Source organism: Boleophthalmus pectinirostris, unplaced genomic scaffold (genome assembly GCF_026225935.1).
Source record: "Boleophthalmus pectinirostris isolate CB_2022bp ecotype Guang Dong unplaced genomic scaffold, ASM2622593v1 HiC_scaffold_21, whole genome shotgun sequence".
NCBI classification, from domain to species: Eukaryota; Metazoa; Chordata; class Actinopteri; order Gobiiformes; family Gobiidae; genus Boleophthalmus; species Boleophthalmus pectinirostris.
The window spans coordinates 809,465-833,214 of record NW_026571175.1 but is presented as its reverse complement, the minus strand read 5'-3'; the positions used below and the strand labels follow the sequence as shown (position 1 = coordinate 833,214).

Below are 23,750 nucleotides of genomic sequence, written 5' to 3'. Positions count from 1 at the left end.
CCCATTCACCCTCAGCTAGTTTCTCGTGCCTTTCTGCTCTTCTCTCCTCTGCTCCTTTGCTCCTCTGCTCCTCTGCTTCTTTCTCCTTTACTCCTCTCTTCTCCCAGTGTCTCCTCTGTGGATGGAACTTCCTCATCCATTTCTTGCAGAATCGAGGAGAGGAATCAAGGAGAAAGAGGTGAGGAAAGAAATGAGACGCAGCCCAGGAGTCTAACCCACAAGCTCCTTACTTTGTCAAAAGTGTATGTAAATAACGTTTGTACTATTCATATTTTATGTATTGATTTATATGAGGACAAAGTCAATTTCAGAATATATGCATTAACATAATGAAATCTTGTTGCTTTTTCTTGTTTTACTGCAGCACGCTTCCTCAGAGGAAGTTGCGTAGCGTTACGTCCAGCGTCTGAACCTGAGAGACCGATGCAGGAAGCAGTGTGAAAAATCATGAACAAATGTGTTTTTTGAGCTGTTCTGTGTACTTTTCGGTAACAGCGAGATTTAAACAGGACCAACCCCAGTGTCCGGTGCATCCACGCCATAGAAATCACATTTAACGACGTGTAACTTTGATTAAACAAGAAAATAAACTAAAGTGGAAGGAGCAACAGGGGGTGCAACATGGCGGACAGGAACAGATGATATTACTGGGATCAACACAAGTGAAAGTGCACGGATCCAAGCGCAGCCGGTGGAGGACATCGGTGTAGCCTTAGTGCATGGGTCTCCGGACCGGACTGTAGCCCCGCTGACAGCCCCATGGCCTCGCCTCAAAGCCGGCTAAACCAGCGGGCCTTGGCGGCGCTGGACGTGGCTCTCCGGGTGCCCTGTATCTTCATCATCGACGCCATCCTAAACTCGTACTCTGAGCCCGGTGCCGGATGGGCCGGTACCGCGGGGAGGCTGTCGGTCCGGGCCGTGGGTAAGCAGCAGGGAGTTTCGGCTCCGTTTCGGTTCCGTCAACAAACTGACAGCTAGCGACTAATGCTAAGCTAATGCTAACGAGGCTAATGAGTGTGTGAAGCTATGTCCAACTCCAAACTATTTAACGGAGCAAGAACGCAACAAAACACATAAAAGTCATTCCAAAAGTCACTTAGACATTCATTTAAACCCGAATATATAGTTTTAAATGCTTTAACGTGCTCAAATGTGGCTTAAACTTGTTTGTTTATTTAGCCACTGGGTCAAACGTCAGATGACTGTTGTATATTAACATTATGTAATCCACTTTAACACTGTCAGCAAAAAAAATAAAATAAAAAAAAGGTTAGAGAATCTTATCATGTATAACAGAGTGAAATGTTTTAAAATAAAAGTTATAATTTAGTTTAAAGTCATTATTAGTAAGGTAGTTCTTGGGCTCTTATTACAAATTCTTCAAATTAGTTTCATATGAGATTACCTGCAGTAGAATGATTAAAAACTGAATTTTATACTTTGCATCTGATGTCATCAACATTCCCTGGAGGTGTGATGCATTAAGAGGCCAATATGATACATACCTCGATACAGTGCTCTTTTGTTTCAAAACGATATATTTTATATCAATTCGATACGGTTCAATAAAATAATGTCTAAATCATGGCTGTCATACTAAAAGTCTTTGTTAAAATACTTTATGTGTAAATTTAATATAAAATCAATCATCACCATTTTAACCATCAAAACAGTAAAAATATCAAAGGTTTTGCATAAATCAGTGTCCTTCTGCTGAACAAGCAACAAAACTGTGGCTGTAACAAAATCATTTAGTAAAATATACAAAAAATTACTCTTGGTGATATATTGATACAGCAGTGCACGATATCGGCACTGTATCATCACATATATCGATATTTCAGTATTTTTGCACACCCCTAGTAGACACTGCTCTGTCTGGAGCTCTGCGAGACTGCGAAAGATTTGAACACAATCTAACCTGACTTGTGAAATCTGAATTGTGCACAGGAGTTTTCAGACTCTTGAAACTTTTTGGACAATGTTTACTAATGTGTGCATTGGGTCACCATGATAACTGCTGAACATTACACCACACAGATATACGTAGAACAGATATATGTAAATATTGATACTAGAATAGGCTTTGATTGAATGATTGAGTGATGAAGATACTTCTCTTGTTGTCCCAGTAGTTAAACTCATCAGTTAAACAATGTCTAATCAACAAATGTAACTTTAGTCACAGTTTTGAGAAAACTCTCTTTCTGGTCAGATTGTGTTAAAATAAAGCTCAGATTAAAGTCCAATGAGTAAAGGAGCTGCAGACACAACAGCACCTCCAGTTAGCATCTTACCTCTAGGGAATGTAAGTTACATCAGCTGCGAAGAGTAACATTTTATTTATTAACACGTGTTTTGTTTGGTTTGTCTATAACTATCATAACAATTATCTCTCCCTTCTCCTTCTCTTTTCATCCCTCCTATCACCTTCTTTCCTCTTCTGCCCTCCTTCTCCCTTTCTTTCTCTTACTCTTTCCCCCCTCCTTCTCTCACCTCTCTCACCTCTCTCTCCGTCTCTCACCTCTCTCTCCGTCTCTCACCTCTTTCTCCGTCTCTCTCACCTCTCTCTCCGTCTCTCTCGCCTCTCACTCCTTCTCTCGCCTCTCTCTCTGTCTCTCGCCTCTCTCTCCGTCTCTCTCGCCTCTCACTCCGTCTCTCTCGCCTCTCACTCCTTCTCTCACCTCTCTCTCTGTCTCTCGCCTCTCTCTCTGTCTCTCGCCTCTCTCTCTGTCTTTCGCCTCTCTCTCCATCTCTCACCTCTCTCTCCATCCCTCAGGTGTGCTGGTGTCCCTGGTGATCCTGCTCCTTTCTCAAAAAGCCCTATTCAGATTCTACTCTCTGTTTTTGGGCGTTCTTCTGGCTTTTGCCTCCGTCCTGGTGAACTACTACGCGGCGTCGCATTCAGACTTCCATGGCGTGCTCCACAGTTCGGCGTCCGCTCTCCGCCTGCTGCCCAGAGCCGGCGCGGCGGTGTGGTTGGCTCTGGCCGCGGTGCAGTTGGCGTTCGGTATCGGGTTCATCTGTCTGCTGAGGGTTCACTCTCTGCTGGCGGCCTTGATCGTTCTGGACGTGGTGATGCCGCTGTGGGCGCTGATGCTGGAGCTCCCGGTGGACGTTCGGCAACTTGTGGCTGTTTTCTCGGGTTTGGCGCTGGCTCTGACCACACTGTTTTGTCTCGCCGTCAGGCTCCGGTGGTTTTACTACTCCTGTAGGTGAGTGCAGGTATCACACTTACAACAGAGGCTGTATTTTAACTCAGAAAAAAGCTGACCTTTTTTGAGATTCCAATTTCTACATAGCTTCCAAAACATCATTTTGATAATCTTGTAGATAATACATTGGCCACCTTTAATAAATCCATGTTTAATAAGTGAGTTCTTGGCTGTCGTCCTCAGGTACGTGTATCTGCTGGTGCGGCACATGTACCGGATCTACGGCCTGCAGCTGCTTCTGGAGGACACCTGGAAAAGGATTCGTTTCCCCGACGTGCTTCGGGTTTTCTGGCTCACCCGCGTCACTGCTCAGGCCCTGCTTCTGATCTACGTGATCCGAGCAGTGAGCCGGGAGGGCCACGAGCCAGCAGGAGGCACTACAGACACCACAGCGCAAACACAGGTGATTACCCTGTCTCCTCCTTTCAGTGAGGAGGTTGTTGGTTAGATTCCTCTCTCTGAGTGTTGCTATAGCAGAGTTGTTATCCTCTCTCCTCTGATAGGCCGGCATGCTGAGTTGGGAGGGGCTTGGCGAGCTCTTGTCCAATCTGATCATCTCCGGCTGTGACTCAACGCTCACAGTTTTGGGGATGAGCGCCGTTATCTCGTCTGTCGCACACTACCTCGGCCTCAGCATCCTCGCCTTCATCGGTAACTCATACACACTTTTACAATCCATCAGAAATGTGCTAAAATGTGCCTTCAAATGTGAAAGGCACAATGTGAATTAAACACAGAAGTGCAGATGTATGACTTTATACCTTTGTTTGGACAGAGCAGGTTTGTCTTCTTTTTATTTATTTATTTTTATATTTTATTTTTAAATCAGTTTTTAAGTTTTCTTTTTTGTGCCATTATACTAGGGATGGGCCAATATTTTTTTCTTATTTTTTGAGACGATACTGATATTTAGCTTTTTAAATACATAGCCAGGCACACAGTTTTATCTTAAATTAAAATAACCTTCACAAATTACTAAAAGAAATAATAATTAAAAAAAATTGTTACATGTTTGTGTCACATACAGACATATAATGCTCTTCTATTTTCATTTTAACTCAGTAGTCAGTTCAGATAACAGTATTGAGAATTTATTTCAGCAAATATCAATATAGAAGTTTTGTATCTATATCAGTCTATACCGATACTCGTACTGATACATCACCCATCCCTTCATTATACTGACATATACACACCACATACAGTTGTTTGGGCAGCACTGGGTTCAACTGCCAAGCCTTTCTGTGTGGAGTTTACATGTTCTCGCTGTTTCCCTGTGAGTTTCCCCCATCAACCCAAAACATGCACAACAGGTCAAATCCTCCAGGTAGTTCAGACCAAGACTAGCTCAAAATCTGGAGATGGATCCCAGTGCTCCTGACAGGTTTAACCCAGAAGCACTGAAGGACGGGAGTAAAGAGCGTGTTGTTTCTGCTTCAGGCTCCACTGAGGAGGAGGACAAGCGTCTGGGCTTCGTGGCTCCGGTTTTGTTCTTCATCCTGGCACTTCAGACTGGACTCAGCAGTCTGGACCCAGAGGAGAGACTGGTAAGGGGAGTAGGGCATCTGACACATGGAGAAGGAGGGCATCCAACACAAGTGGCTCTTTGCTGTGTCCAGGTGCGTCTGAGCAGAAACATGTGCCTGTTGCTGACGGCGATCCTCCATTTTGTGCACGGGATGGCAGACCCGGTGCTGATGTCCCTGAGCGCGTCTCATGTCTCGTCTCTGCGACGCCACCTCCCTGTTCTTCTGGTGTCCATTGCGCTGCTTGTTCTACCTGTGCTGCTCTCTCTGTTACTATGGAAACACTATGCCCTCAACACCTGGCTCTTTGCAGTAACAGCGTTCTGTGTGGAGCTTTGCCTCAAGGTAACAGACTGGACCAGGGACTGGACCAGGGACTTTACCAGGGACTGGACCACACTGTGTGTGTGTGTTTCTGTGTGTATTTCTGTGTGTGTTTCTGTGTGTGTTTCTGTGTGTGTTTCTGTGTGTGGGTCCGTGTGTGGGTCCGTGTGTGGGTCCGTGTGTGGGTCCGTGTGTGGGTCCGTGTGTGGGTCCGTGTGTGTGTGTGTGGGTCCGTGTGTGGGTCGTGTGTGGGTCCGTGTGTGGGTCCGTGTGTGGGTCCGTGTGTGGGTCCGTGTGTGGGTCCGTGTGTGGGTCCGTGTGGGTCCGTGTGTCTGTGTCTCTGTGTCTCTGAAGCTCAGCAGGGCCGGGCCTGGTTAGGACTTGGATGGGAGACCACTGAGAGCTCCAGGTGCCACAGTGGGGCATCAGTCAAAAACTGTTGTTGTGTCCTTGCACTTCACGCACATTGCCTAGTATGAAAGTGGAGTGTGTGTGAGTGATAGTGATGGTGTGAAGGGTCAACGGTGCAGATTGACAGCCTCGCTTCTGTTGAGCTTCCAGGGCAGCTGTGGCTACAATAGTAGCTTAGCACCACTGAGTGTGGAATTGTAAATTGACTTATGAGACTAATGCATTGAGTAATCGTGTTGTTCCCGTGTGTGTAGGTGATGGTCTCCCTGACGGTGTACGGGCTCTTTATGGCAGACGGGCTCTCAGTGACCCTGTGGGAGAAGCTGGATGATTACGTGTACTACGTGCGCTCCACAGGAAACATTATTGAGTTCCTGTTTGGCGTGGTCATGTTCGGAAATGGTGCCTACACCATGATGTTTGAGTCCGGCAGCAAGATCCGTGCCTGCATGATGTGTCTGCACGCCTACTTCAACATTTACCTGCAGGTACTGAGGTCACTACTGATCCTCTGCAAATCATCCAGCAGCATTACCTGGGGCTGTGATGCTAACTCTAGGCACCACTCTGTTAGAAGCTCTGTTACTTAAGTTAGACTTTAATCTGAGCTTTAGTTTAAATGTCCTACATTAATCAAAATTGGCTCTTGTTTCATTCACACATGTTTGAGTAACCCTTACAGTTACAGGAAAAATACAATACAAAAACACAATACAACAACGAAGGTGTGGGATGTGGGGAGGGCCTGGAGAGTCGCTTTGCCTGGCATCGTCCCAGACAGAGTCAACATCCACAGGTGTCAGTGCAAAAGAATGCAAAAGAGTCTCCCTGCTATGTCCTTCGAGGAGACTTGTTGTTCCAGCAGAGGGCTTGTCCGAGGCCAGTGCTGGATGAGGGAGGCTAAAAACAGATAAGTTTTGGGGTTAGTGCAAGTAGCTGCATTTCAGTTTCCACGACTTCTCTCTTTGTCCATATTGACCTCTGTGTCTGTGTGTTTGTCTTTGCAGGGCTGTGAGTGTCTTCATGGTTTTCTCACAGTTCATAAATGTGGTTTATAGTCACAGTCTGAGTGCTCACACCTCTGCCCGTTTCAGTCCAGTCGGGCAGCCTAGAGGGGCTTTGAACAGCTGCCTCGGTGTTCTGAGTTTTCCAAAAAATGTGGGCCATGCCTAATCCAATCAGCAAAAGTCCTGTAATCATGGTTCTGAATAGATAAATGTCTCTATGTCCTCCACAGATGTGCCACTTCTCCCAACCGTCCATCGTGTAGCTCACAGCAAACGTCCCGGTGGGGCACGCAGGTTCCCCCAAACCCAAGTTCTTTTTTGAGAAGATGGTGTCAGTTGTGTTGAGAGACCAACTGATTAAATTCATGATTAATTTAGGTTTGGAAGAGCAGAGCGGAGAGAGTCTCTCAAAAGTATGAGAAACTAGACTAGACCACATTACCACATGACATCACAAGGTGGAACAGAGCGAAAGAAGAACTCAGCTGAAAGATGCAGGGTTTTTGTGTTTAACATGTGTGAATGAAACAAAAGATAATGCGAGGTACTGTGTGTTTGTGATGAGGAAACAACATCATAACATACATCAGAAAAAAGTGCAATATGGGCCCATTAACACAATCTGATAATAGCTGGAATTACAACAGGTTACAAAACAACATGTCCCTCTCACATCACATTTCAGTTTTCAGTTAATCACTGTCACCTTTTTGTCCAAAATCAGACTCCTAAAAATGACCTTGAATGCTTGGAAATGTAAAATGTGCTATTTAAATCTCGTCGAGTTTTCAGACTATCTCCAGACTGTGTTTGCGTTGTATCACAATAGTAACTGCTGAACATATCACTGTAGAAATGCATGTAGAACACCCTGATATCACTGCAAACTACAGTATATTTCAGGCTATCAGACGCACTCTTAAGCCTCCAACCCCATCAAAAAAACGATTGAGCGACCCACAATCCAGAGCGCCCTATACACGAATCCACTCGGGTGTCCCAGCACGACTTCAGTAAACTATAAAGCCACAAACACACACGGAGCAGGCAGCGACCACACAGTGAAACACACCCACAGACACACTCATCACTTCACACCGACAAGGAACGGAGGAACTAACCAAAAAGCCACGAGTGCAATGTGCCACTTCTAGACACAACTGAACAACTGAGTCACTGCGAACACACCGACAATCCGTTGGTCCCAGACAGCACCCTCCCTACACGCCACAACTGAACAAAGCCCAGAGTCACCGTGAACACCACAGACAAACAAAACCACTCACCCATCACACTGTTGGGTTTCCTTTAAAGTCTGGTGCGGTTTATTTGTGAAAAAAGTTTGAAAATAGACCATTTAATGACAGTGCGCCTTATAATCCAGAACGCCTAATAGCCCAGAAAATACGGTATTAATCGATTAGTGTCTGATTTTCGATACTTTTATCTGCAGGCGAAGAACGGATGGAGGACTTTCATCAACCGCCGCAGTGCTGTGAAGAAGATCAACTCCCTCCCCGAGCTCAAGGGGGCGCAGTTACACAACATTGGAGACGTGTGCGCCATCTGCTACCAGGAGTTCAGCGCGTCTGCTCGGATCACGCCGTGTAACCACTACTTCCACGCGCTCTGTCTGAGGAAGTGGCTCTATATTCAAGACACCTGCCCCATGTGCCATCAAAGAGTCTACATCGAAGACAGCACCGACCGAGCGGCGTTCACCAACAACAACGGCGCCGCTGTGTACGAGGACGCCGAGAGAGAGCGGGAGGAGGGAGCGGAGGAGGAGCGCCCGGAGGAGAGGAGAGAAGGAGCAGCAGAGGAGGACAGAGGAGAGATAAATGATAATGACAGTATTGAGTATGATTCAGACGAGTGGGGAACTCAGAACACAGCAGCATCACCGGAAGAAGAATACATGGACCAGGACTCGGACTCAGACCAGAACTGAGCCAAAAAGATCTAGAATAAAGAACTGGGTCTGAACCAGGACTATAAACCAGGTCTTCTGCCGCTACTTTCCTCATGACACAAACCCACACAGTTGAGGTGGTTATGGTGGAAAGAACCAGGACTAAACCAGGGAATAAACCAGGTCTGAACCAGGACTGAACTGGGTCTGAACCACACCAGCCACATCTTGCAGTTCCGATGGTTTAGACGATGGAAGTTTAGAAAGAACCAAGACTTTACTCATGGTCTTGGTTAAGTCCTGCTAAACTAAATCAGGTCTTAAAGGTCTAAAATTAACCAACCAAGACTATGGGCCCTTTAATTATATTTATTAACCAAATGTACCCCCTTTTAATTTGTCCTATTTCCACCTAAATGGGATTGGCTGTTAACAGACGTGGTTTGGACCTTGGATTGCTCCTGGTTTAGTCTCATGTTAGTCCTGGTTTATCTGCTCAAATCGTGGTTCAGTGTTGAGTTTTTCCCTGGGTTTTTTCTGGTATGTTCCTGGTTTAATCCTTTTTTATTTTAGAAACCATTGGAGCTCAACAGTGACTGCCCACCACAAAGTAAATTGTCCTTTCCTTTTTTCCCATAGACTGTCTGGGACAAAAATAATAGTATTTAAAGTTTGAGCGTTTGCTGTGGGCTAAATGACCACAGGATCTATACATTTATTACAATTTTCACAAACCACTAAGTTATTAATTTTAAGTTTTAAATGTGTTTTTGGACGTTAGTTACCACAAAGCATTGTGCCTTTATACTATTAAAGGCCCTGCACCTGATTTTTCTCATTTATTTGAGCAAATAGTGTCTCTCCCCAGTACAAGCAGCTCTTGAGGTTAAACTAAGTCGACTGTGTACTGTCTGCATCTAATTCTAATGCTCTTTATTGTCCGATAATCAGGAAGTTCTATTAATATGCTAGTTGTTGTGAGCTTTATGATCACGGCAAAACTCAGAGTTGTGAAAAACTCTTAGAAACTCCTTGTGGTGAATCATTTGGATGCTCTGAATGCATAAAGTAAGTGAGGAATAACTTTGGACCACTGCAAACTGTTTCAATGAACTAGTTCTGTTTTTCACATTTTAATACAATAAAAAATCAGGTACAGAGACTTTTAATATTTATTTTTAAAGTCTATGGGAGGGAGATTTACTTTGGAACTCTGGCAAAACTGTTGAGTTCGAGAACATGTGAACATTATTTTAAAATCCTCTATATTTATTTATGTCATAAACCGCTTTCAGTCCCACGTTGGATTTTGCAGGAAGCTCGAGGATTCCGAAGAGGAAGAAAACATTATGAAATTGATGAGTATTTAAACGTTTGAAATTAAAGGGCTTTTTGGAGTTGCTGCTTGAATGAACGAGTGAATGTTTGAAGCTACAACCAAAACTGCTGCAGAACCAGACTTTACCCCGACTTTTGGATCAGGAAAATAAACTGCGAAATGCTGTTAATCAAGGTTTATTTTGGGAATAAAGACAACACTGGAAATATATGGGCAGTTTGATGTTTGAATTTTAAAGCAGACTTATTGTGCTTGTGACACCTGTGATCATTATCATTTGGACATTTTAATTTGCAATGACCTAAAACGACTTGATAAATAAGTCAGCTGATTTCTGCGTTAGAAAACTGTGATGCCCAGTGGGACAGATTTTGCGCCGCATGCTGTGGGTCCCTCCTAGATTTCCCCATCCTGGATAACTACTCATCACAGTAGCGTGCAATCCTGACGAATCCCACGTGTATCACAGATAAAGAAAATAAAACTGCAGAAGGAAGAGCGCACGTCACAGTGGGCGTGTACCTGTAGTGGTGAAAAGGGGCATGTTGGAAATAAGCTTTTAAAGATGACTCAAATATGCATGAATCACTCCAAATACAAAATACAGCTTCACAGGATCAATGGTGAAGACAGGGAAACACCTGCAGTAAAACCTGTTCAAAATCCATTTTGCAGAATAGATCCAATTTAAAGGAATGCGACCTAACTTTTCTGGTGGAGAGTCAGCTGTGTTATTGTTTTGTTCAGAATAATTCACAGTATGGCATTAAACTAGAGGGGGTGATATGCCTAAAAATTCATTTCACAATTTTCAGAATTTCTTTCGAGACTTCACTCTTTTCTGTGATTGTTTAAGTCCACCTGTCACTGACCTGTAGGAGGAAAGAGCAGCTGAGCACAGAGCTGCATTAAACTGAAACATGATGGAATCACAGCCCTACATTAAACTTTTTCCACAGAAACAAGCAGACTTTACCCCCAGCAGGGCAGCAGACCAGGGAACAATGAGTTCTATTGTCCTGGGCTCCAGAGTTTTAGGGGCTCAGAATTATCCTATTAATTTATATTGGAGGATGGTCCAAAATCTCTCTTGATGGATCTACCTCCAGACCAAGGTACAGGTACAGGTCAGGTCTGGGGTCTGCTCACAGTGAGTGCCTGTGTTTCAAGTTTTTTTGTATTATAAAAACAGCTTTAATTGAATAAATGCAAGTCAGACATGTTTAATGCCTTTCTATGGAACACTCCAGGCAAAACAATAAAATCTCCTCATCAGGAAAGTTACATATTGTGGCTTTAATTTTGATGTTTTATTCATGCAGTCAGGGGCCAGAGGGGCCCCTGTTTGGGAACACAGGATCATCTCTTCTGTTTGCAGATGCTGTTGTCCTCATGGCTTCATCAAATCAGGACCTGCAGCACTGGGACGGTGAGACCCGAGTGTGAAGCGGCTGAGACGAAGAGCAGCTCTTCTGAGTCCGGGGCCGTGGTTCTTGTCCCCGGGCAGTGACGCTGTCACTGTATCAGACCGTTGAGGTGAAGAGCATGTCCCACACTGGACGGACTATGTCTCTCAGCTGGCCTGGGATATTCATGCAATTTCTTTATTTTGTTTTGACATTTTTCTGACAGTAATTACTTTGAAAAGAACGAGGAATGTTTAATACGGCACATTTTGAATTACTATAATATAAGACTAAACTGTATTATTTAATGGTTCAGACTTAACTGCAGGACAATACCATTATAGACTATACAAAAAATTAAACAATTTAAATAATATATATAATTTTAATAATTATTAAAAACGTATTGAGTTTTACTTTGAAAGGTAAACTGAAGCGGCAGTGAGTATGACGTCACTTCTCAAAATGGCGCCATGAACAACAACAGACGGAACACGCGAAACATTTTAGGAAAAAATCTGTGGTTCACAAAAGTTGAATGTTTCTAAACAAAGCGAAAGTTTAAGCCCGTGAGGATCCGAACAGGTCTAAATATAGACCTAGACCAGGACCAAATACAGTTCTACACCAGGTTTAAACGGGACAACAGCAGGTCACAGCGGGTCTGAACAAGACTGAGCAGGTGTGTCTCAGGTGTGTCTCAGGTGTGTCCCAGGTGTGTCCCAGTGTGTCTCCCTGGGGTGCTGACATGTGTCTGGTGTCGGAGCAGCTGCGGGAGGCGGTGAAGCAGCGTCTGGCTGTGGCTGCAGATGAAATCTTTGAGCTTTTGGAGAGAACCATGTCAGAATACAAAGAGGAGACACAGAGACACGCACTGGAGCAGCTGCTCAACACACGAGGACAGGGACTCAAAACAGGTCAGTGCTTCTTTCTCTCAAATAATACACTTAATGTAATGTAATGTAATGTCCACAGTCCAGGTCTGCTTTTGAGGACGGAACAGCATTATAACATGGCTTAAAGATGATCAGAGACCATAAGAGTCCATTTTGCTCAATATAGAACAAGATCATGGATTTAATCAACAGAAATCCAACAGAGAAACAGACGTGGGCCAGTAACAGACTGTGGACAAATGAACGGTGAATGTTGCTGACAGTGAGGAGGAGGAGACAGAGGCTAGTGCTCAGGTTACATACTTCCCCCAGCAGAGTTGCTGCTTGGCATCTTAGCTCAAACTGTGGGTTTAGTTTGTGCTCTTAACTGATGTCGCTGCTTCAAAGAGGAACATTTTAAGGTGTTCTTACCTGTGGAGACTGTGGGGGCCTCTGGTGTTGCTCATGTGACTGTTGTGTTCCAGAGTATGAGGAGGAGGTGAAGACTGAAGAGACGTGGACCCCCCTGCTGCCCCACAACCACACCCAGAACCAGACGCACAACCAGAACCACACCCAGGACAACCACACCCCCCAACTGCACCACACCCATGAGCAGACACCCACCTACAGTAAGAGCCACAGCCACAACCAGACCCAGGACTGGCCTGAATCCACCCACAACCTGAACCACAACCAGAATCACAGCCAGACACACAACCACAGCTCCACCCAGGACCAGACCCCCGCACTACCCCACAACCACATCTGTAATCAGAAACACAACCAGCTCCACAGTCACACCTACAGCCAGAGCCAGCCCCAGGACAGCACCCCTCAGTGTCAGGCGCTGGAACAGCAGACCCTGGGCTGGATTGAGGCTGCGACTCCTCTGTCTCCCCCAGGTGGCGCTCTGCGTCACTTCTGCTCAATCTGTGCTAAAGGCTTCAGGGCAGAGTGGCAGCTGAAGCGTCACATGAGAGTTCACACCGGAGAGAGACCTTTCAGCTGTTCGGTCTGCGGGAGGAGCTTTTCTCGTAAAGACGCGCTCCGGGGTCATGTGGCCATCCACACCGGCCGAACACTTTCAGGGGCTGGTACGAAGACGTGTCAGATCTGCGGAAAAATTTTCCGAAGTGCTAACCACCTGAGGCGTCACATGACTGTGCATACTGGGGAAAAACCTTTCAGCTGTTCAGTGTGTGGGAGAAGCTTTTCCCGAGGGGAGAGTCTGAGGAAGCACATGGATGCCCACACTGCGAGGAATGAGTGCTGCACCACCAACCAGCCTCCAGGGGGCAGCAAAACACAGACACTTTCATCTGTGAGCCCACACCACACCATCCCCCCCACCCCACAGACTGTGTGAAGAAGACATGGATCTAAGAGAAGAGCACCCACAAGCTGAACCAGAGACTCAACTCTTAGCACGGAACCACAGAATCACACTGTGACCTTGGTTCAGAGATTTGACCAATTTAATAAAATAAGATGATTTAATGACTTTTTCTGACTGAGTCTGAATTATTCAGGGAAGTTCCTTTGTTTCATGAAGAATAAATAAATTTACATTTTGCGATCAGTTCTGAACAAGTGTGTGTCAGTGTTTTTAAGGAATGAATTGTTCAAGTATAGTTATGTCTGCACGTTTCATCACAAATAACAATGAATGTTTGTACTTTTTATTCATGCTTTTATTATGTCAGATTTTAAAAGACCCTGGAGCCTTTTTTCTGTGGTTTGGGACAAATGTTTTTAGATTTTTATAATTTTAGCTTCTCATTGCATCACGAAGAATATGTTATATATTATATATGTTATATGTTTAGTCTGTTTAAAACAATGAATGGAACAAAAAATACAACTATTTAATTTTACAGTGACATAAGCTTAAGTGCAATAAATGCGAGCTATTTGACTATTATTTTAATAATTCAATACATCAAAAATTAAATAAATTCGAGCCGGAAGTGGCAGCGGAAAATAAAATAGGACACGTGACACAAACCTTTCAAAATGGCGCCCTAAACAAAGGCTTTGCTTTTCAAAGATGTCTCTGAATAATGTTTTATTTTGTCCTGATCACACTCAGATAACTTTAATGTTCAGTCCGGTGTTAAGTAAGAAGAAAGTCATTTCCCAGCCAGCGCTAAACCAAGAATAAAGGAGTTATAACCGAGGACTAAACCAGAACCGAGCGAGCAGGACAAAAGCAGATCTACAGCAGGACAAAAGCAGATCTACAGCAGGACAAAAGCAGATCTACAGCAGGACAAAAGCAGATCTACAGCAGGTGTGTTGCAGTGTGTCTCCCTGGGGTGCTGACATGTGTCTGGTGTCGGAGCAGCTGCGGGAGGCGGTGAGGCAGCGTCTGTCTGTGGCTGCAGATGAAATCTTTGAGCTTTTGGAGAGAACCATGTCAGAATACAAAGAGGAGACACAGAGACAGAGACACGCACTGGAGCAGCTGCTCAACACACGAGGACAGGGACTCAAAACAGGTACCGGGGAGGGCGTCTCTTTTGGATCTTTCTGTCAGGAAGCACTGTTTTGTGTTTGGGTTGGTAACGTTCCTCCTGCGCTCTGCTCAGCTTTGAAAAGATTCTTCCAATCAACTCCAGGAGAGTTCCTAGTTCATCTAACTGGTGCCTAAGCTCCTTTTTGGCCCTCGCCACTAACAAAGTTAGGGGCGAGGGGTATTGTTTTTCGCCGGTTTCTTACGTTTGTTTATTATTATTTTTCCTTGCAAACGATTGCGATTTTGAGGGCCTAAACATCGACGAAAAGTCCCCAAACCGGGTATCAGATCGATCGGCCCGGTGAAAAATTTCATAAAATGGGCATCGCGACTATGCCCAAAGCCCCCCCACTCAACAGCGCCCCCTAGAATTTTGAACATTTTGAAATGAATGGGAGGCTGAGAGGCATATTTTGTCGTACAGTCACGAAATTCGGAGAAGTGATAGAACTCAAGGAGACAAACAAAAAAGCCAATCATTGTGCACCCCTATGACGAACAGGAAGTCGGCCATATTGGATCAAAAATTCGGCGCTGTTTTGACTTGGGGGGTCTACAAAAAGATTCAAGTCCCCGGGGTTTGGTCCAAATGAGCTCAGATTTGACATGTCACATCTACAGACATGAACTCACAGAAGTTGCCAAGTTTTTTTGGGATACTCCTTACGGTTCGCCCGTAGCACGCCGGCGAATAACGCCTTTTTTCGGTGACCTGTCACGGCCACAGGCATTGGCCTAGAGAACTCAAATTCAAAACACAATTGCGTGATGTTGGTGTGAATGTAATGAAATATGAAATTTAATAAAAGTGAACTCTATAGCGCCCCCTAGCATAGACGTGAAACATCAACATTATTGGATTAGTACCAAATTCGGGGCATAAATTCTATGCTTGATTACAAGCAAAAAAGTTCATTACGGACATGATGCATTTTCCACCATTGGCCAGCAGGGGCGCAAAGACTCCCCCAAAAAATAGTAAAAAAATTATTACACCCACAGGCTTAGTCCGATCGTGCTGAAATTTGAATCACTAATGCCTGATATCGACCTGATTATAATACACTATAAAATATATGAACTGTGAACTCTATAGGGCCCCCTAGCATAGACATGAAACGTCAACATTATCGGATTTGGACCAAATTCGGAAGTTAAATTCTATGCATGATGAAAAGCAAAAAAGTCTATTACGGACATGATGCATTTTTCACGGTTTGCCAGTAGGGGTGCAAAGAATCCCCCAAAAAATATTTTTAAAATTATTACAGGGACATGCTTAGTTCAATTGTGCTGAAATTTGAATCACTAATGCGAGATATTGGTCTGAATATAATAAACTATAAAACATATGAAAAGTGAACAGTATAGCGCCCCCTACCTTAGACATGAAATGTCAACATTATCAAACTTGGACCAAAGTCGGGGGTTAAAGGTTGTATAGAGGATTTTCCAAGGAACGAGAAATCCAGCGACTGTTTGTCCTTTTTCAAATGTTGCGCATGCGTGAAACCACCCCCCCTCCCCTACAGCTCCCTACGTAGAAACGCCTCCTCCCGCCTCCTCTTTACGCCAGAAACTGGTTTGTTTACAGCCGGTGCGCTGCACATGACTTGTAAACAACTAACTACAGTGTTGGTTAGGCAAGACGGAGAAGTGAGGAGTGTGCGGACATTTCGTTCGTGGACGAGAAGTGAGGAGCAGGGAGAGGAGAGAGGAGAGGGGAGAGGGGAGCGGTGCGTGGAGATTCCGTGCCCGGAGAAGTGAGGAGCAGGGGGAAGAGCGGAACGGGCAGCGGGGACAGGAGCAGGAAAGGGGTGCAGAAAAGGTTGCGCGGAGATTCCGTGCGAATGAACTAGCTACAACACGCAGCAGCAAGCGGACTCTTTCTTTGCCTTGAAAATTACGTTTTCAGACATAGGATATCGCTTTCGTGTCCTGAAAAACGTTTGTCTAGCTCTTGGAAATAAAGTACGTTTTCATAATAAGCAGAAGTGACCTGTCCAGGAGTAATTTGGCGACCAGTGCGACAGTCTTTAGACCCTGCGTCTGCTTCAGTCGCGCCATCGCTGGAATGAATCTTCAAGAATCACCTTAGTTTGGCTTCGCTGCTTTTCCCCTTGTCTTCTTCTTTCAGCGACCTCAAAAACGGACTTTCTTTTGCGGTGAACTGCTCCTGGATTCTTGTCTGCCATTGCAACAAACTTTGTGCGAACTGCGAGGAAGATATAGGTCAAAAAAAGCCGCTAAGAACTGTTGCGTTGGTGGAGTAAACAGCGTCTGTGCGGCTTGCGTCTGTGGACTGCGTGACAGGCGTACGTAAACCACGTACCGGCAGCGCGCAGGCAAGTCAGTTACGCTAGAAACGTAGGGAGATTGATTGACAGCCTGTCAGCTAACAGATAACGAGGCAGTGTCGATATCTATTGGCAAATGTTTAGCCCCACCACGTCCAGAGTTGATGAATTTTTATTCTCTTTTTTTTGGTCATCATAATTACAAGGCTACTGCATCTCTATAATGCTATCATTGACAACTTGAAACAAAAAAAAATCCTCCATAAAACCTTTAAATTCTATGCATGATTATAAGCAAAAATGTCTATTACAGTCATGGTGTATTTTTCACGGTTGGCCAGCAGGGGCACAGAGAATCCTCCAAAAAATATTGTAAAAATTATTATATGCACATGTTTTGTCCGATTGTGATGACATTTCTATCAGTTATACACTGCATGACCCTTATTCCATTGATATGTCAAATACAGTTATCAGGGATACAGCACCACCTATATGAATGCACACAATTTATTATTGTGTGACATAAAATTAGTTTTACATTCATTTGTAAAACTTTGCCAAAACATTCACTGACGTACTCCTCATCATAAAAGTCAGTAAGACCTATGCCCTAGTTTTACACTTTGGCCTCTCGAATAATTTCACTTCTGAGAAATTTAAAGCCACAATATGTAACTTTTCTGGTGGAGGATGTGTTTTCATGCACTTAGTCTTAGTGTGACAGTGCTCTTGACCATTAAAGTCACGTGACCTGTGGCTTAGTGTCTACAGTTTGTCTCTAGAATCATTCACTTTATCCAATTTTAAAGGTACACTATGTCATTTTTCTGGTGGCGTGCCGGGGCGGTCGCGAGTCCCCGGAGGTCGCATGGGGGGGCGGTGCGTGCCCGGGGCGAGGGCCACCATCGCCGCGCGCGGCTTTAATTTAAAATTGAAGGACACAAGGAATTAACAAAACACATGACAGAAATGTTTAAATGTTTAAGTACAAATTGTTTTGCAAATATTTAACAAATAGGTATTAACAGCTTTCAAAATAAGGAAGCAAAAGAAAAAGATAATAAAGGAGAACAACAGAAAAGATATGATTAGTTTAGTATGATTTAGTTTGTGGTGAAGTATTCTACAGTCCTTTTTATTCCTCATATTTTGAATAGTCTCTGTATAAATGTTTAGGCCAATTCAAAAAAAGATCAAATTTGATGGGAGTTTCAGGGAATTTTGAATTGTCTATATAGAATTTTCTAATTAGAATTAGGATGGTGATACGATTTAGTTCATTATTGTTGAGTTGTAGATATCTTATTATGTCTTCAGTAGATAAATAAAAATTGCATTTGCAACCAAAGATACAAGACAGGAGCTGTGACACGTTTCCAGAAGTTATTTGTGAATTGACAAGACCAGATTTCTTTTCTATGGAATACAGTTTGACCTTTAACCTCATGATTACTCGAGATATGAAGGAAAAACACTTGGGTACAGTAAGACTGATCCAAATATCCAAGGATTTTAAGGGCATGTAATATAAATGAGTTTTCATTTGAATCAAATGTCTTATAAAAATCTGGAAATAGCAGAGGAGCCTCAGAATTTCTGAGACCAGAGTAATCAATAAGGTCGAGCACCAGTCTGTTATTTGAGCTTATACGCTGGTAAATATTTTATGAGTCTGTTAGGAAGTATTTTAGTTAAAATGTTATTGTTTGTATTTAGTAGGGAGGTTGGTCTCCAGTTTTCAATTATTGATTTATCTTTTCCAGTTTTTGGTATTAGTGATATAATCCCCTGCTTCATTGTTGTTGACATTTCTGGTCTTTTGAGGCACTCATTCAGTACAAACAGTCACAGATTTTTAATGAAGGCCCAAAAACAAATATAAAATCCTACAGTTAGTCCGTCATTTCCAGGTGAATTTCTTGATTTCATGGAGTTCATAACTTGATCGAGTTCTGCCTGTTGTTATTACAAATGTCTTTGTACAGATTTGATACAAACCTTCTTTGTGAGCAGTTAACACCACACAGAGTTCAAATCAAATGTCATCACATGTTTTATTGTTTTCCATTAAAGAGGAGCCAGAGCCAGAGCCAGAACCATCCCACTCTGAAGAGTCAGGCAGTGACGTCATCACAGTACAGCTCTATGTGAAGCCAGAGGAGACGGCGCCCCCTTCAGGTACAGGAGACACTCACTCCACAGGAATCGTCCAAGGATCAGAGCGCCCCCTGTGAGGAAGGCCAGGACCTGGACTCGCCACCTCTTTTAATGGAAATACAATTTTCATCTTATAGAGGGTTTTATTTTATAAACACTTTGAATCAAAGTGAAATAATGATGTGGCAGGACAGTCCATTTTCCCAATATTTAATTTCTGCAACTCAAAATGCTTCTCTTGTATGGCCCCCTCATGCTTCTATGCAGGTTTGACAACATCCTAATGAGATGATGGATGGTGTCATGTAGGATGTTCTCTCAGATCTGTGTGAGGGCATCACTGAGCTCCTGTAGAGTCTGAGGAGTAACCTGACAGTGTCTGATGGACCCAAACATAATGTCCCAGAGGTGTTCTGTTGGGTTTAGGTCAGGTGATCGTGAGGGCCATTCGGTATCAATCCCTTCATCATCCAGGTTCTGCCTGCAGACTCTTGCCACATGAGGCTGGACATTGTCGTGCACCAGGAGGAATCCAGGACCTACTGCACCAGCACAGGGTCTGACAGTGTGTTCATGGATTTCATCCTGATAACTAATGGAAGTCAGATGGGTGTTTTTAGTTGGTAGAGGTCTGGGAGTCCCTCTATGGATCTACCTCCCCAGAACATCACTGACCCACCACCAAACCTCTCATGCTGAACCATGTTGCAGGCAGTACAGCATTCTCCTTATCTTCTCCAGACTCTTCACAGGTGCACAGGGTGAACCTGCTCTCATCTGTCAAAAGCACAGGGCACCAGTGGTGGACTTGCCAATTCTGTTGTCATCTAGGAAATGCCAATGGAGCTCCACAGTGCTGGGTGCTGGGCTCAGGGCCCACTACAGGACGCCCTCAAGCCACCCTCATGAAGAGTGTTTGTGACTGTTTGGGCAGAGACATTCAGACCAGTGGTCTGCTAGAGGTCATTCTGTAGGGCTCAGGCACACAGGAGCAGATATGGGTCTTGCTGATGGGTTGAGGACCTTCTATTGCCCTGTCCTGCTAAATGCCTGTCTCCTGAAATCTCCTGTTCTCATGTTCTGGAGATTGTGCAGGGACACACATTAAATGTCCTTGCAACGGCCTGTCCAGACGTGCCATCCTGGAGAAGTTGGACAATCTGTACAGCTTCTGTAGGGTTAAGGAACAGCCTCATACTCCCAGTAATGATGATCAGTGTAGGCAAATCAGCACTTGAGGAAAACCAACCAAAAAAGACCAAGAGGGAGAAACTTGAAATGGCCTCCACACGCAAAACCAGTTCTGCTTGTCTCATCGGTGCCACTCATCTGCTCTTGTTGTTCATTTGCATTAAATGAGGTGGCGTCTTTGTTCCTAAAACATTGTCCTGTGCATATTTGTATAAATATCTAATAAATTTTTTTCACACTGAGATTAGATGTGTCTTAAAAGTGTTTCTTTAATTTTTTTGTGCACTGTAGTGTTGAAATTAGAAACTCATTTGAGCAGGTATTGATACTACAAAAGTCTCATTACCTACAGTCCAGCATATGGACAGATTCACCTAATAAACTGATGTGACTGTTCACTGTTGTGTTCCAGAGTCTGAGATGGAGGAGGACGGGAGTAGTGTAAAGACTGAGGAGGAAGAAACTTCCCCACTACCCCAGGACCTGCCCCAGGACCTGCCCCAGGACCTGCCCCAGGACCTGCCCCAGGACCTATCTCAAGACCTATCCCAGGACCTATCCCAGGACCTGTCCCAGGACCTATCCCAGGACCTATCCCAGGCCTGCCCCGAGACTACAGCTCCTCCGCCTCCTGCAGGTGGTGCTCACATCTGCCTGTTCTGTGATAAAAAGTACAAGTGGAGTTATGAACTGAAGCGGCACATGAGGATCCACTCGGATGAGGCTTTCAGCTGTTCAGTGTGTGGGAAGAAGTTTTTCCGGAAAGACCATCTCAAGACTCACATGGTCGTCCACTCCAAGGACAAACCTTTCAGCTGCTCGGTCTGTGGATTGTCAACAAAAACCCAAAGTAACCTGGAGCGCCACATGTCCAAACACAAGAGCCTGAAGAACAACACCCCCCAGTGTCCTGAGGAGGGCGCTGCGCTGTCCCAGATCAAACACAGGTGCTTAAAGAGCCCCCGCGGTCCAGAGGAGGGCACTGTCATATCTGCGGGCTCCAGGAGAGTTGTGTCTTTGAGGCACTTCTGTACCATGTGTGGCAAAGGCTTTGCCTCGGTCTATCACCTCCAACGGCACATCCCCGTGCACAGGGACAAACCTTTCAGTTGCTCAGTGTGTGGCATCTCCATGAAGAGCAGCAGTAGCCTGGAGCGTCACATGACCAAACACCAGAGCGGTGACGGCAGCAGTTATCTGGCAGATGTTGTGCCCGCTCCACCTCTCGCCAAATGCGAGAAGAGAAAAAAGCTGTGTCACTTCTGTGTTTTCTGCAGCAAAGCCTTTACCTGTCCGTCCAACCTGCGCCGCCACATCCGAGTCCACACTGGGGAGAAACCTTTCAGGTGCTCAGTCTGTGGTCAGAGCTTCTCCAGGAACTACCACCTCCAGGCTCACATGAAGATCCACAGCAGACGGAACTCCTTCAGCTGTTCAGACTGTGACAAGACGTTCACTAACAAACAGGACCTGAAGGATCATCAACAAGTCCACACCGACCAGGAGCCAGAAGGTACCAGCCTCATCTACTGCAGCATCGACTGAAGTCTGGGACTGAACCGGGTCTGAACCAGATTTAAAGATGGACTAGACTGGGCCTAAAGCAGTACTCAAGTGGGACTGAAACTACTTATTGACAAAAGATCAGAACCGAGACTGGACCAGGATTAAAGCAGGTCTGGACCAGGACACTTGTGTGTAGTTAAAGCCTGATCAGTCGTCACCTTCTGCAGTGTGTTGGGGAGTGTAAATCTTTAGATCCGTGGATCATACTTTAATTCATGTTCACTTTTAAAATTTAATTTATTTCGGATACATGAGCTACAATCCTCAACAGCTTAGATTAACAAATAAATTGTAATTGGTTAATTTAATTTAAAATCAGATATTAAAATCAGATCATCAATAAGATCATTTAAACATTTTTATCTAAGTACACTGCAACAAAATGATGTAGGCCTGGTTCATACTAAAATAGAGAAGTTGAACCATGTGCTCCTCCACATTTCTTTTATATTAAACTTTAGACTTTGTGGTTTACTGTTGTCATGGTGAATCTCCTTTTCTGGGATTCATTGATCAAGGCTTATGTCCCCTGCTGAACTCAGGGATTACTAACTCTGAGTTTTCTAACTCCGCTCCAAACCTGTTTCATGAAACAGAAAACTCTGATTTTTCTGAGTTTGTCTCGGGGGAGGTTAACCCTGCGTTAACTCTTAAACCAGAGTTATCTGAACTTCCTTAGTGAAACAGGGACGAACTCTGAGCACTAAAATCAGTTTGGACTAAAAACACTTACGTTTTGGAGGTTTTAAATCAGCCAAACGGCTCAAAAAGATTTTACATTTTGTCATGAAAAAAACTTTTTCATTTGTAAATATTTTTCTTCAGTCTTTTTACCATAGTCATGTTTAAATCCTGAATCTGTGTTACAGTCGACTGAAGGTATGTGCTGTTCTTTTACTGTTCAACAGAAAACAAAAGTGGATTTCTTTTTTTTTAATACTCTGTTTATTGTGTTTTTGACATCCAAGACACAGTGCCAGTCCATAAAATAAGACATCAGACATGTCAAAAAGATGAATCAGCCTTTCAAGCAAAGTATACAGAAATATACATGTCATTATATTTGTTAATATAATATCTTAGGACCCTTTTAGATTATAAATATTGTATGTTGATAGTAATAATAATAATAATAAAAAAACTTAAATAAAATAAAAGCAACTGAACATTCACACAGACAAAAAGTAATAATATTTCACCAAAGTGTATAAGTTGAACAGGTGCATATTACAAGTCCATCATATAGCTTGGACTTAAATAGGAGTTTAAATACCTTCTTTAAATAAGCTAATAAAAGGTGACCATATCCTGTTAAATTTATCTTCCTGACCCTGTAAAGAGTGTCTCATTTTCTCTAGATCCAAATGCATCATGACATCTCTGAAGCAGTTCACATGTGAGGGAGCCTCTGCCTGTTTCCACTTCAATAAAATACAAAAGTGGATTTCTGTTGGTAACTTTATGGTTTTGAGTGTTCTACATTTACTCTAATGAATGTTGTAAAGTAATAAATACAGTGTTGGCTGTGTTTTATTTGCTTTTGTAAAATAATTTTCAACCAAGTTATTTTTGTATCAGAGCCAAAAATAGACAAAAAGGTTCATATTGACCATGACTTTGGAATATTCATATTAAACTGTGCTCCACACAGTTTTTGTACATAAAGTAATTCAAAGAATAAGACTTTATAATCACAAAACTGAGACAAACAGAAAGACAAATAATCACAATAATATTTAACTTAAAAGAAAGTAGAGTGTAGATATTGTGCTTTCAGTCAGAGGCAAAAGCTTCACACATTTTCAAGAACAGTTCAGATTTGAGCCATAATAGAGCCACGATGTTACGTCTGCGTTTGCAGTGATGCAGATAAATCCTGTCTCGGTAATATTTTCTCTATTATATATTTCTTTTATCATTTCTTTCTTGTCCTTTCTGTTCTGGCCATAGGCCGCACATGGTCCTGACGCGGTGACGTCAGCAGGCGGCGACAGGACGCTTCT

The 23,750-nt window shown here is 43.7% G+C and overlaps 3 protein-coding genes across 7 annotated transcripts; all 3 read left to right on the top strand.

Annotated features, from left to right (window-relative positions):
* Nucleotides 1-369: 369 nt before the first annotated feature.
* Nucleotides 370-9,944, top strand: rnf139 (ring finger protein 139). Its single transcript, XM_020920703.2, has 8 exons — nucleotides 370-922; nucleotides 2,780-3,215; nucleotides 3,399-3,618; nucleotides 3,719-3,866; nucleotides 4,656-4,762; nucleotides 4,835-5,086; nucleotides 5,731-5,964; nucleotides 7,937-9,944. The coding sequence occupies exons 1-8, from the start codon at nucleotides 760-762 to the stop codon at nucleotides 8,432-8,434; spliced, it is 2,058 nt and encodes a 685-aa protein (XP_020776362.2). The 5' UTR covers nucleotides 370-759; the 3' UTR covers nucleotides 8,435-9,944.
* Nucleotides 9,945-11,681: 1,737 nt separating this feature from the next.
* On the top strand, nucleotides 11,682-13,597 carry LOC110156517 (zinc finger protein 90 homolog). Of its 4 annotated transcripts, none has more exons than XM_055157451.1 (3): nucleotides 11,682-11,822; nucleotides 11,910-12,057; nucleotides 12,501-13,597. In XM_055157451.1, the coding sequence occupies exons 2-3, from the start codon at nucleotides 11,979-11,981 to the stop codon at nucleotides 13,382-13,384; spliced, it is 963 nt and encodes a 320-aa protein (XP_055013426.1). In that variant the 5' UTR covers nucleotides 11,682-11,822; nucleotides 11,910-11,978; the 3' UTR covers nucleotides 13,385-13,597. The 4 variants fall into 4 exon arrangements, with proteins under 4 accessions (XP_055013426.1, XP_055013427.1, XP_020776375.2 ...); XM_055157452.1 differs by having other exon boundaries at nucleotides 11,693-11,833; XM_055157453.1 differs by lacking the exon at nucleotides 11,682-11,822 and adding an exon at nucleotides 12,203-12,282 and having other exon boundaries at nucleotides 11,952-12,057.
* On the top strand, nucleotides 11,716-23,280 carry LOC110156497 (zinc finger protein 3-like). Of its 2 annotated transcripts, XM_055157450.1 has the most exons (4): nucleotides 11,716-11,855; nucleotides 14,320-14,516; nucleotides 18,907-19,011; nucleotides 20,594-23,280. In XM_055157450.1, the coding sequence occupies exons 2-4, from the start codon at nucleotides 14,342-14,344 to the stop codon at nucleotides 21,724-21,726; spliced, it is 1,413 nt and encodes a 470-aa protein (XP_055013425.1). In that variant the 5' UTR covers nucleotides 11,716-11,855; nucleotides 14,320-14,341; the 3' UTR covers nucleotides 21,727-23,280. The 2 variants fall into 2 exon arrangements, with proteins under 2 accessions (XP_055013425.1, XP_020776354.2); XM_020920695.2 differs by lacking the exon at nucleotides 11,716-11,855 and having other exon boundaries at nucleotides 14,023-14,516.
* Nucleotides 23,281-23,750: the final 470 nt, after the last annotated feature.

Excerpts from the sequence above, each read along its gene's own strand:
- rnf139 (XM_020920703.2), top strand. The coding sequence starts at position 760 with ATGGCCTCGCCTCAAAGCCGGCTAAACCAGCGGGCCTTGGCGGCGCTG. Across the intron at positions 3,216-3,398 it reads TGGTTTTACTACTCCTGTAG|GTACGTGTATCTGCTGGTGC; the intron begins GTGAGTGCAGGT and ends TGTCGTCCTCAG. Across the intron at positions 4,763-4,834 it reads TGGACCCAGAGGAGAGACTG|GTGCGTCTGAGCAGAAACAT; the intron begins GTAAGGGGAGTA and ends TGCTGTGTCCAG.
- LOC110156517 (XM_020920716.2), top strand. The coding sequence starts at position 11,889 with ATGTGTCTGGTGTCGGAGCAGCTGCGGGAGGCGGTGAAGCAGCGTCTG. Across the intron at positions 12,058-12,500 it reads AGGACAGGGACTCAAAACAG|AGTATGAGGAGGAGGTGAAG; the intron begins GTCAGTGCTTCT and ends GTTGTGTTCCAG.
- LOC110156497 (XM_055157450.1), top strand. The coding sequence starts at position 14,342 with ATGTGTCTGGTGTCGGAGCAGCTGCGGGAGGCGGTGAGGCAGCGTCTG. Across the intron at positions 14,517-18,906 it reads AGGACAGGGACTCAAAACAG|AGGAGCCAGAGCCAGAGCCA; the intron begins GTACCGGGGAGG and ends TTTCCATTAAAG. Across the intron at positions 19,012-20,593 it reads GGAGACGGCGCCCCCTTCAG|AGTCTGAGATGGAGGAGGAC; the intron begins GTACAGGAGACA and ends GTTGTGTTCCAG.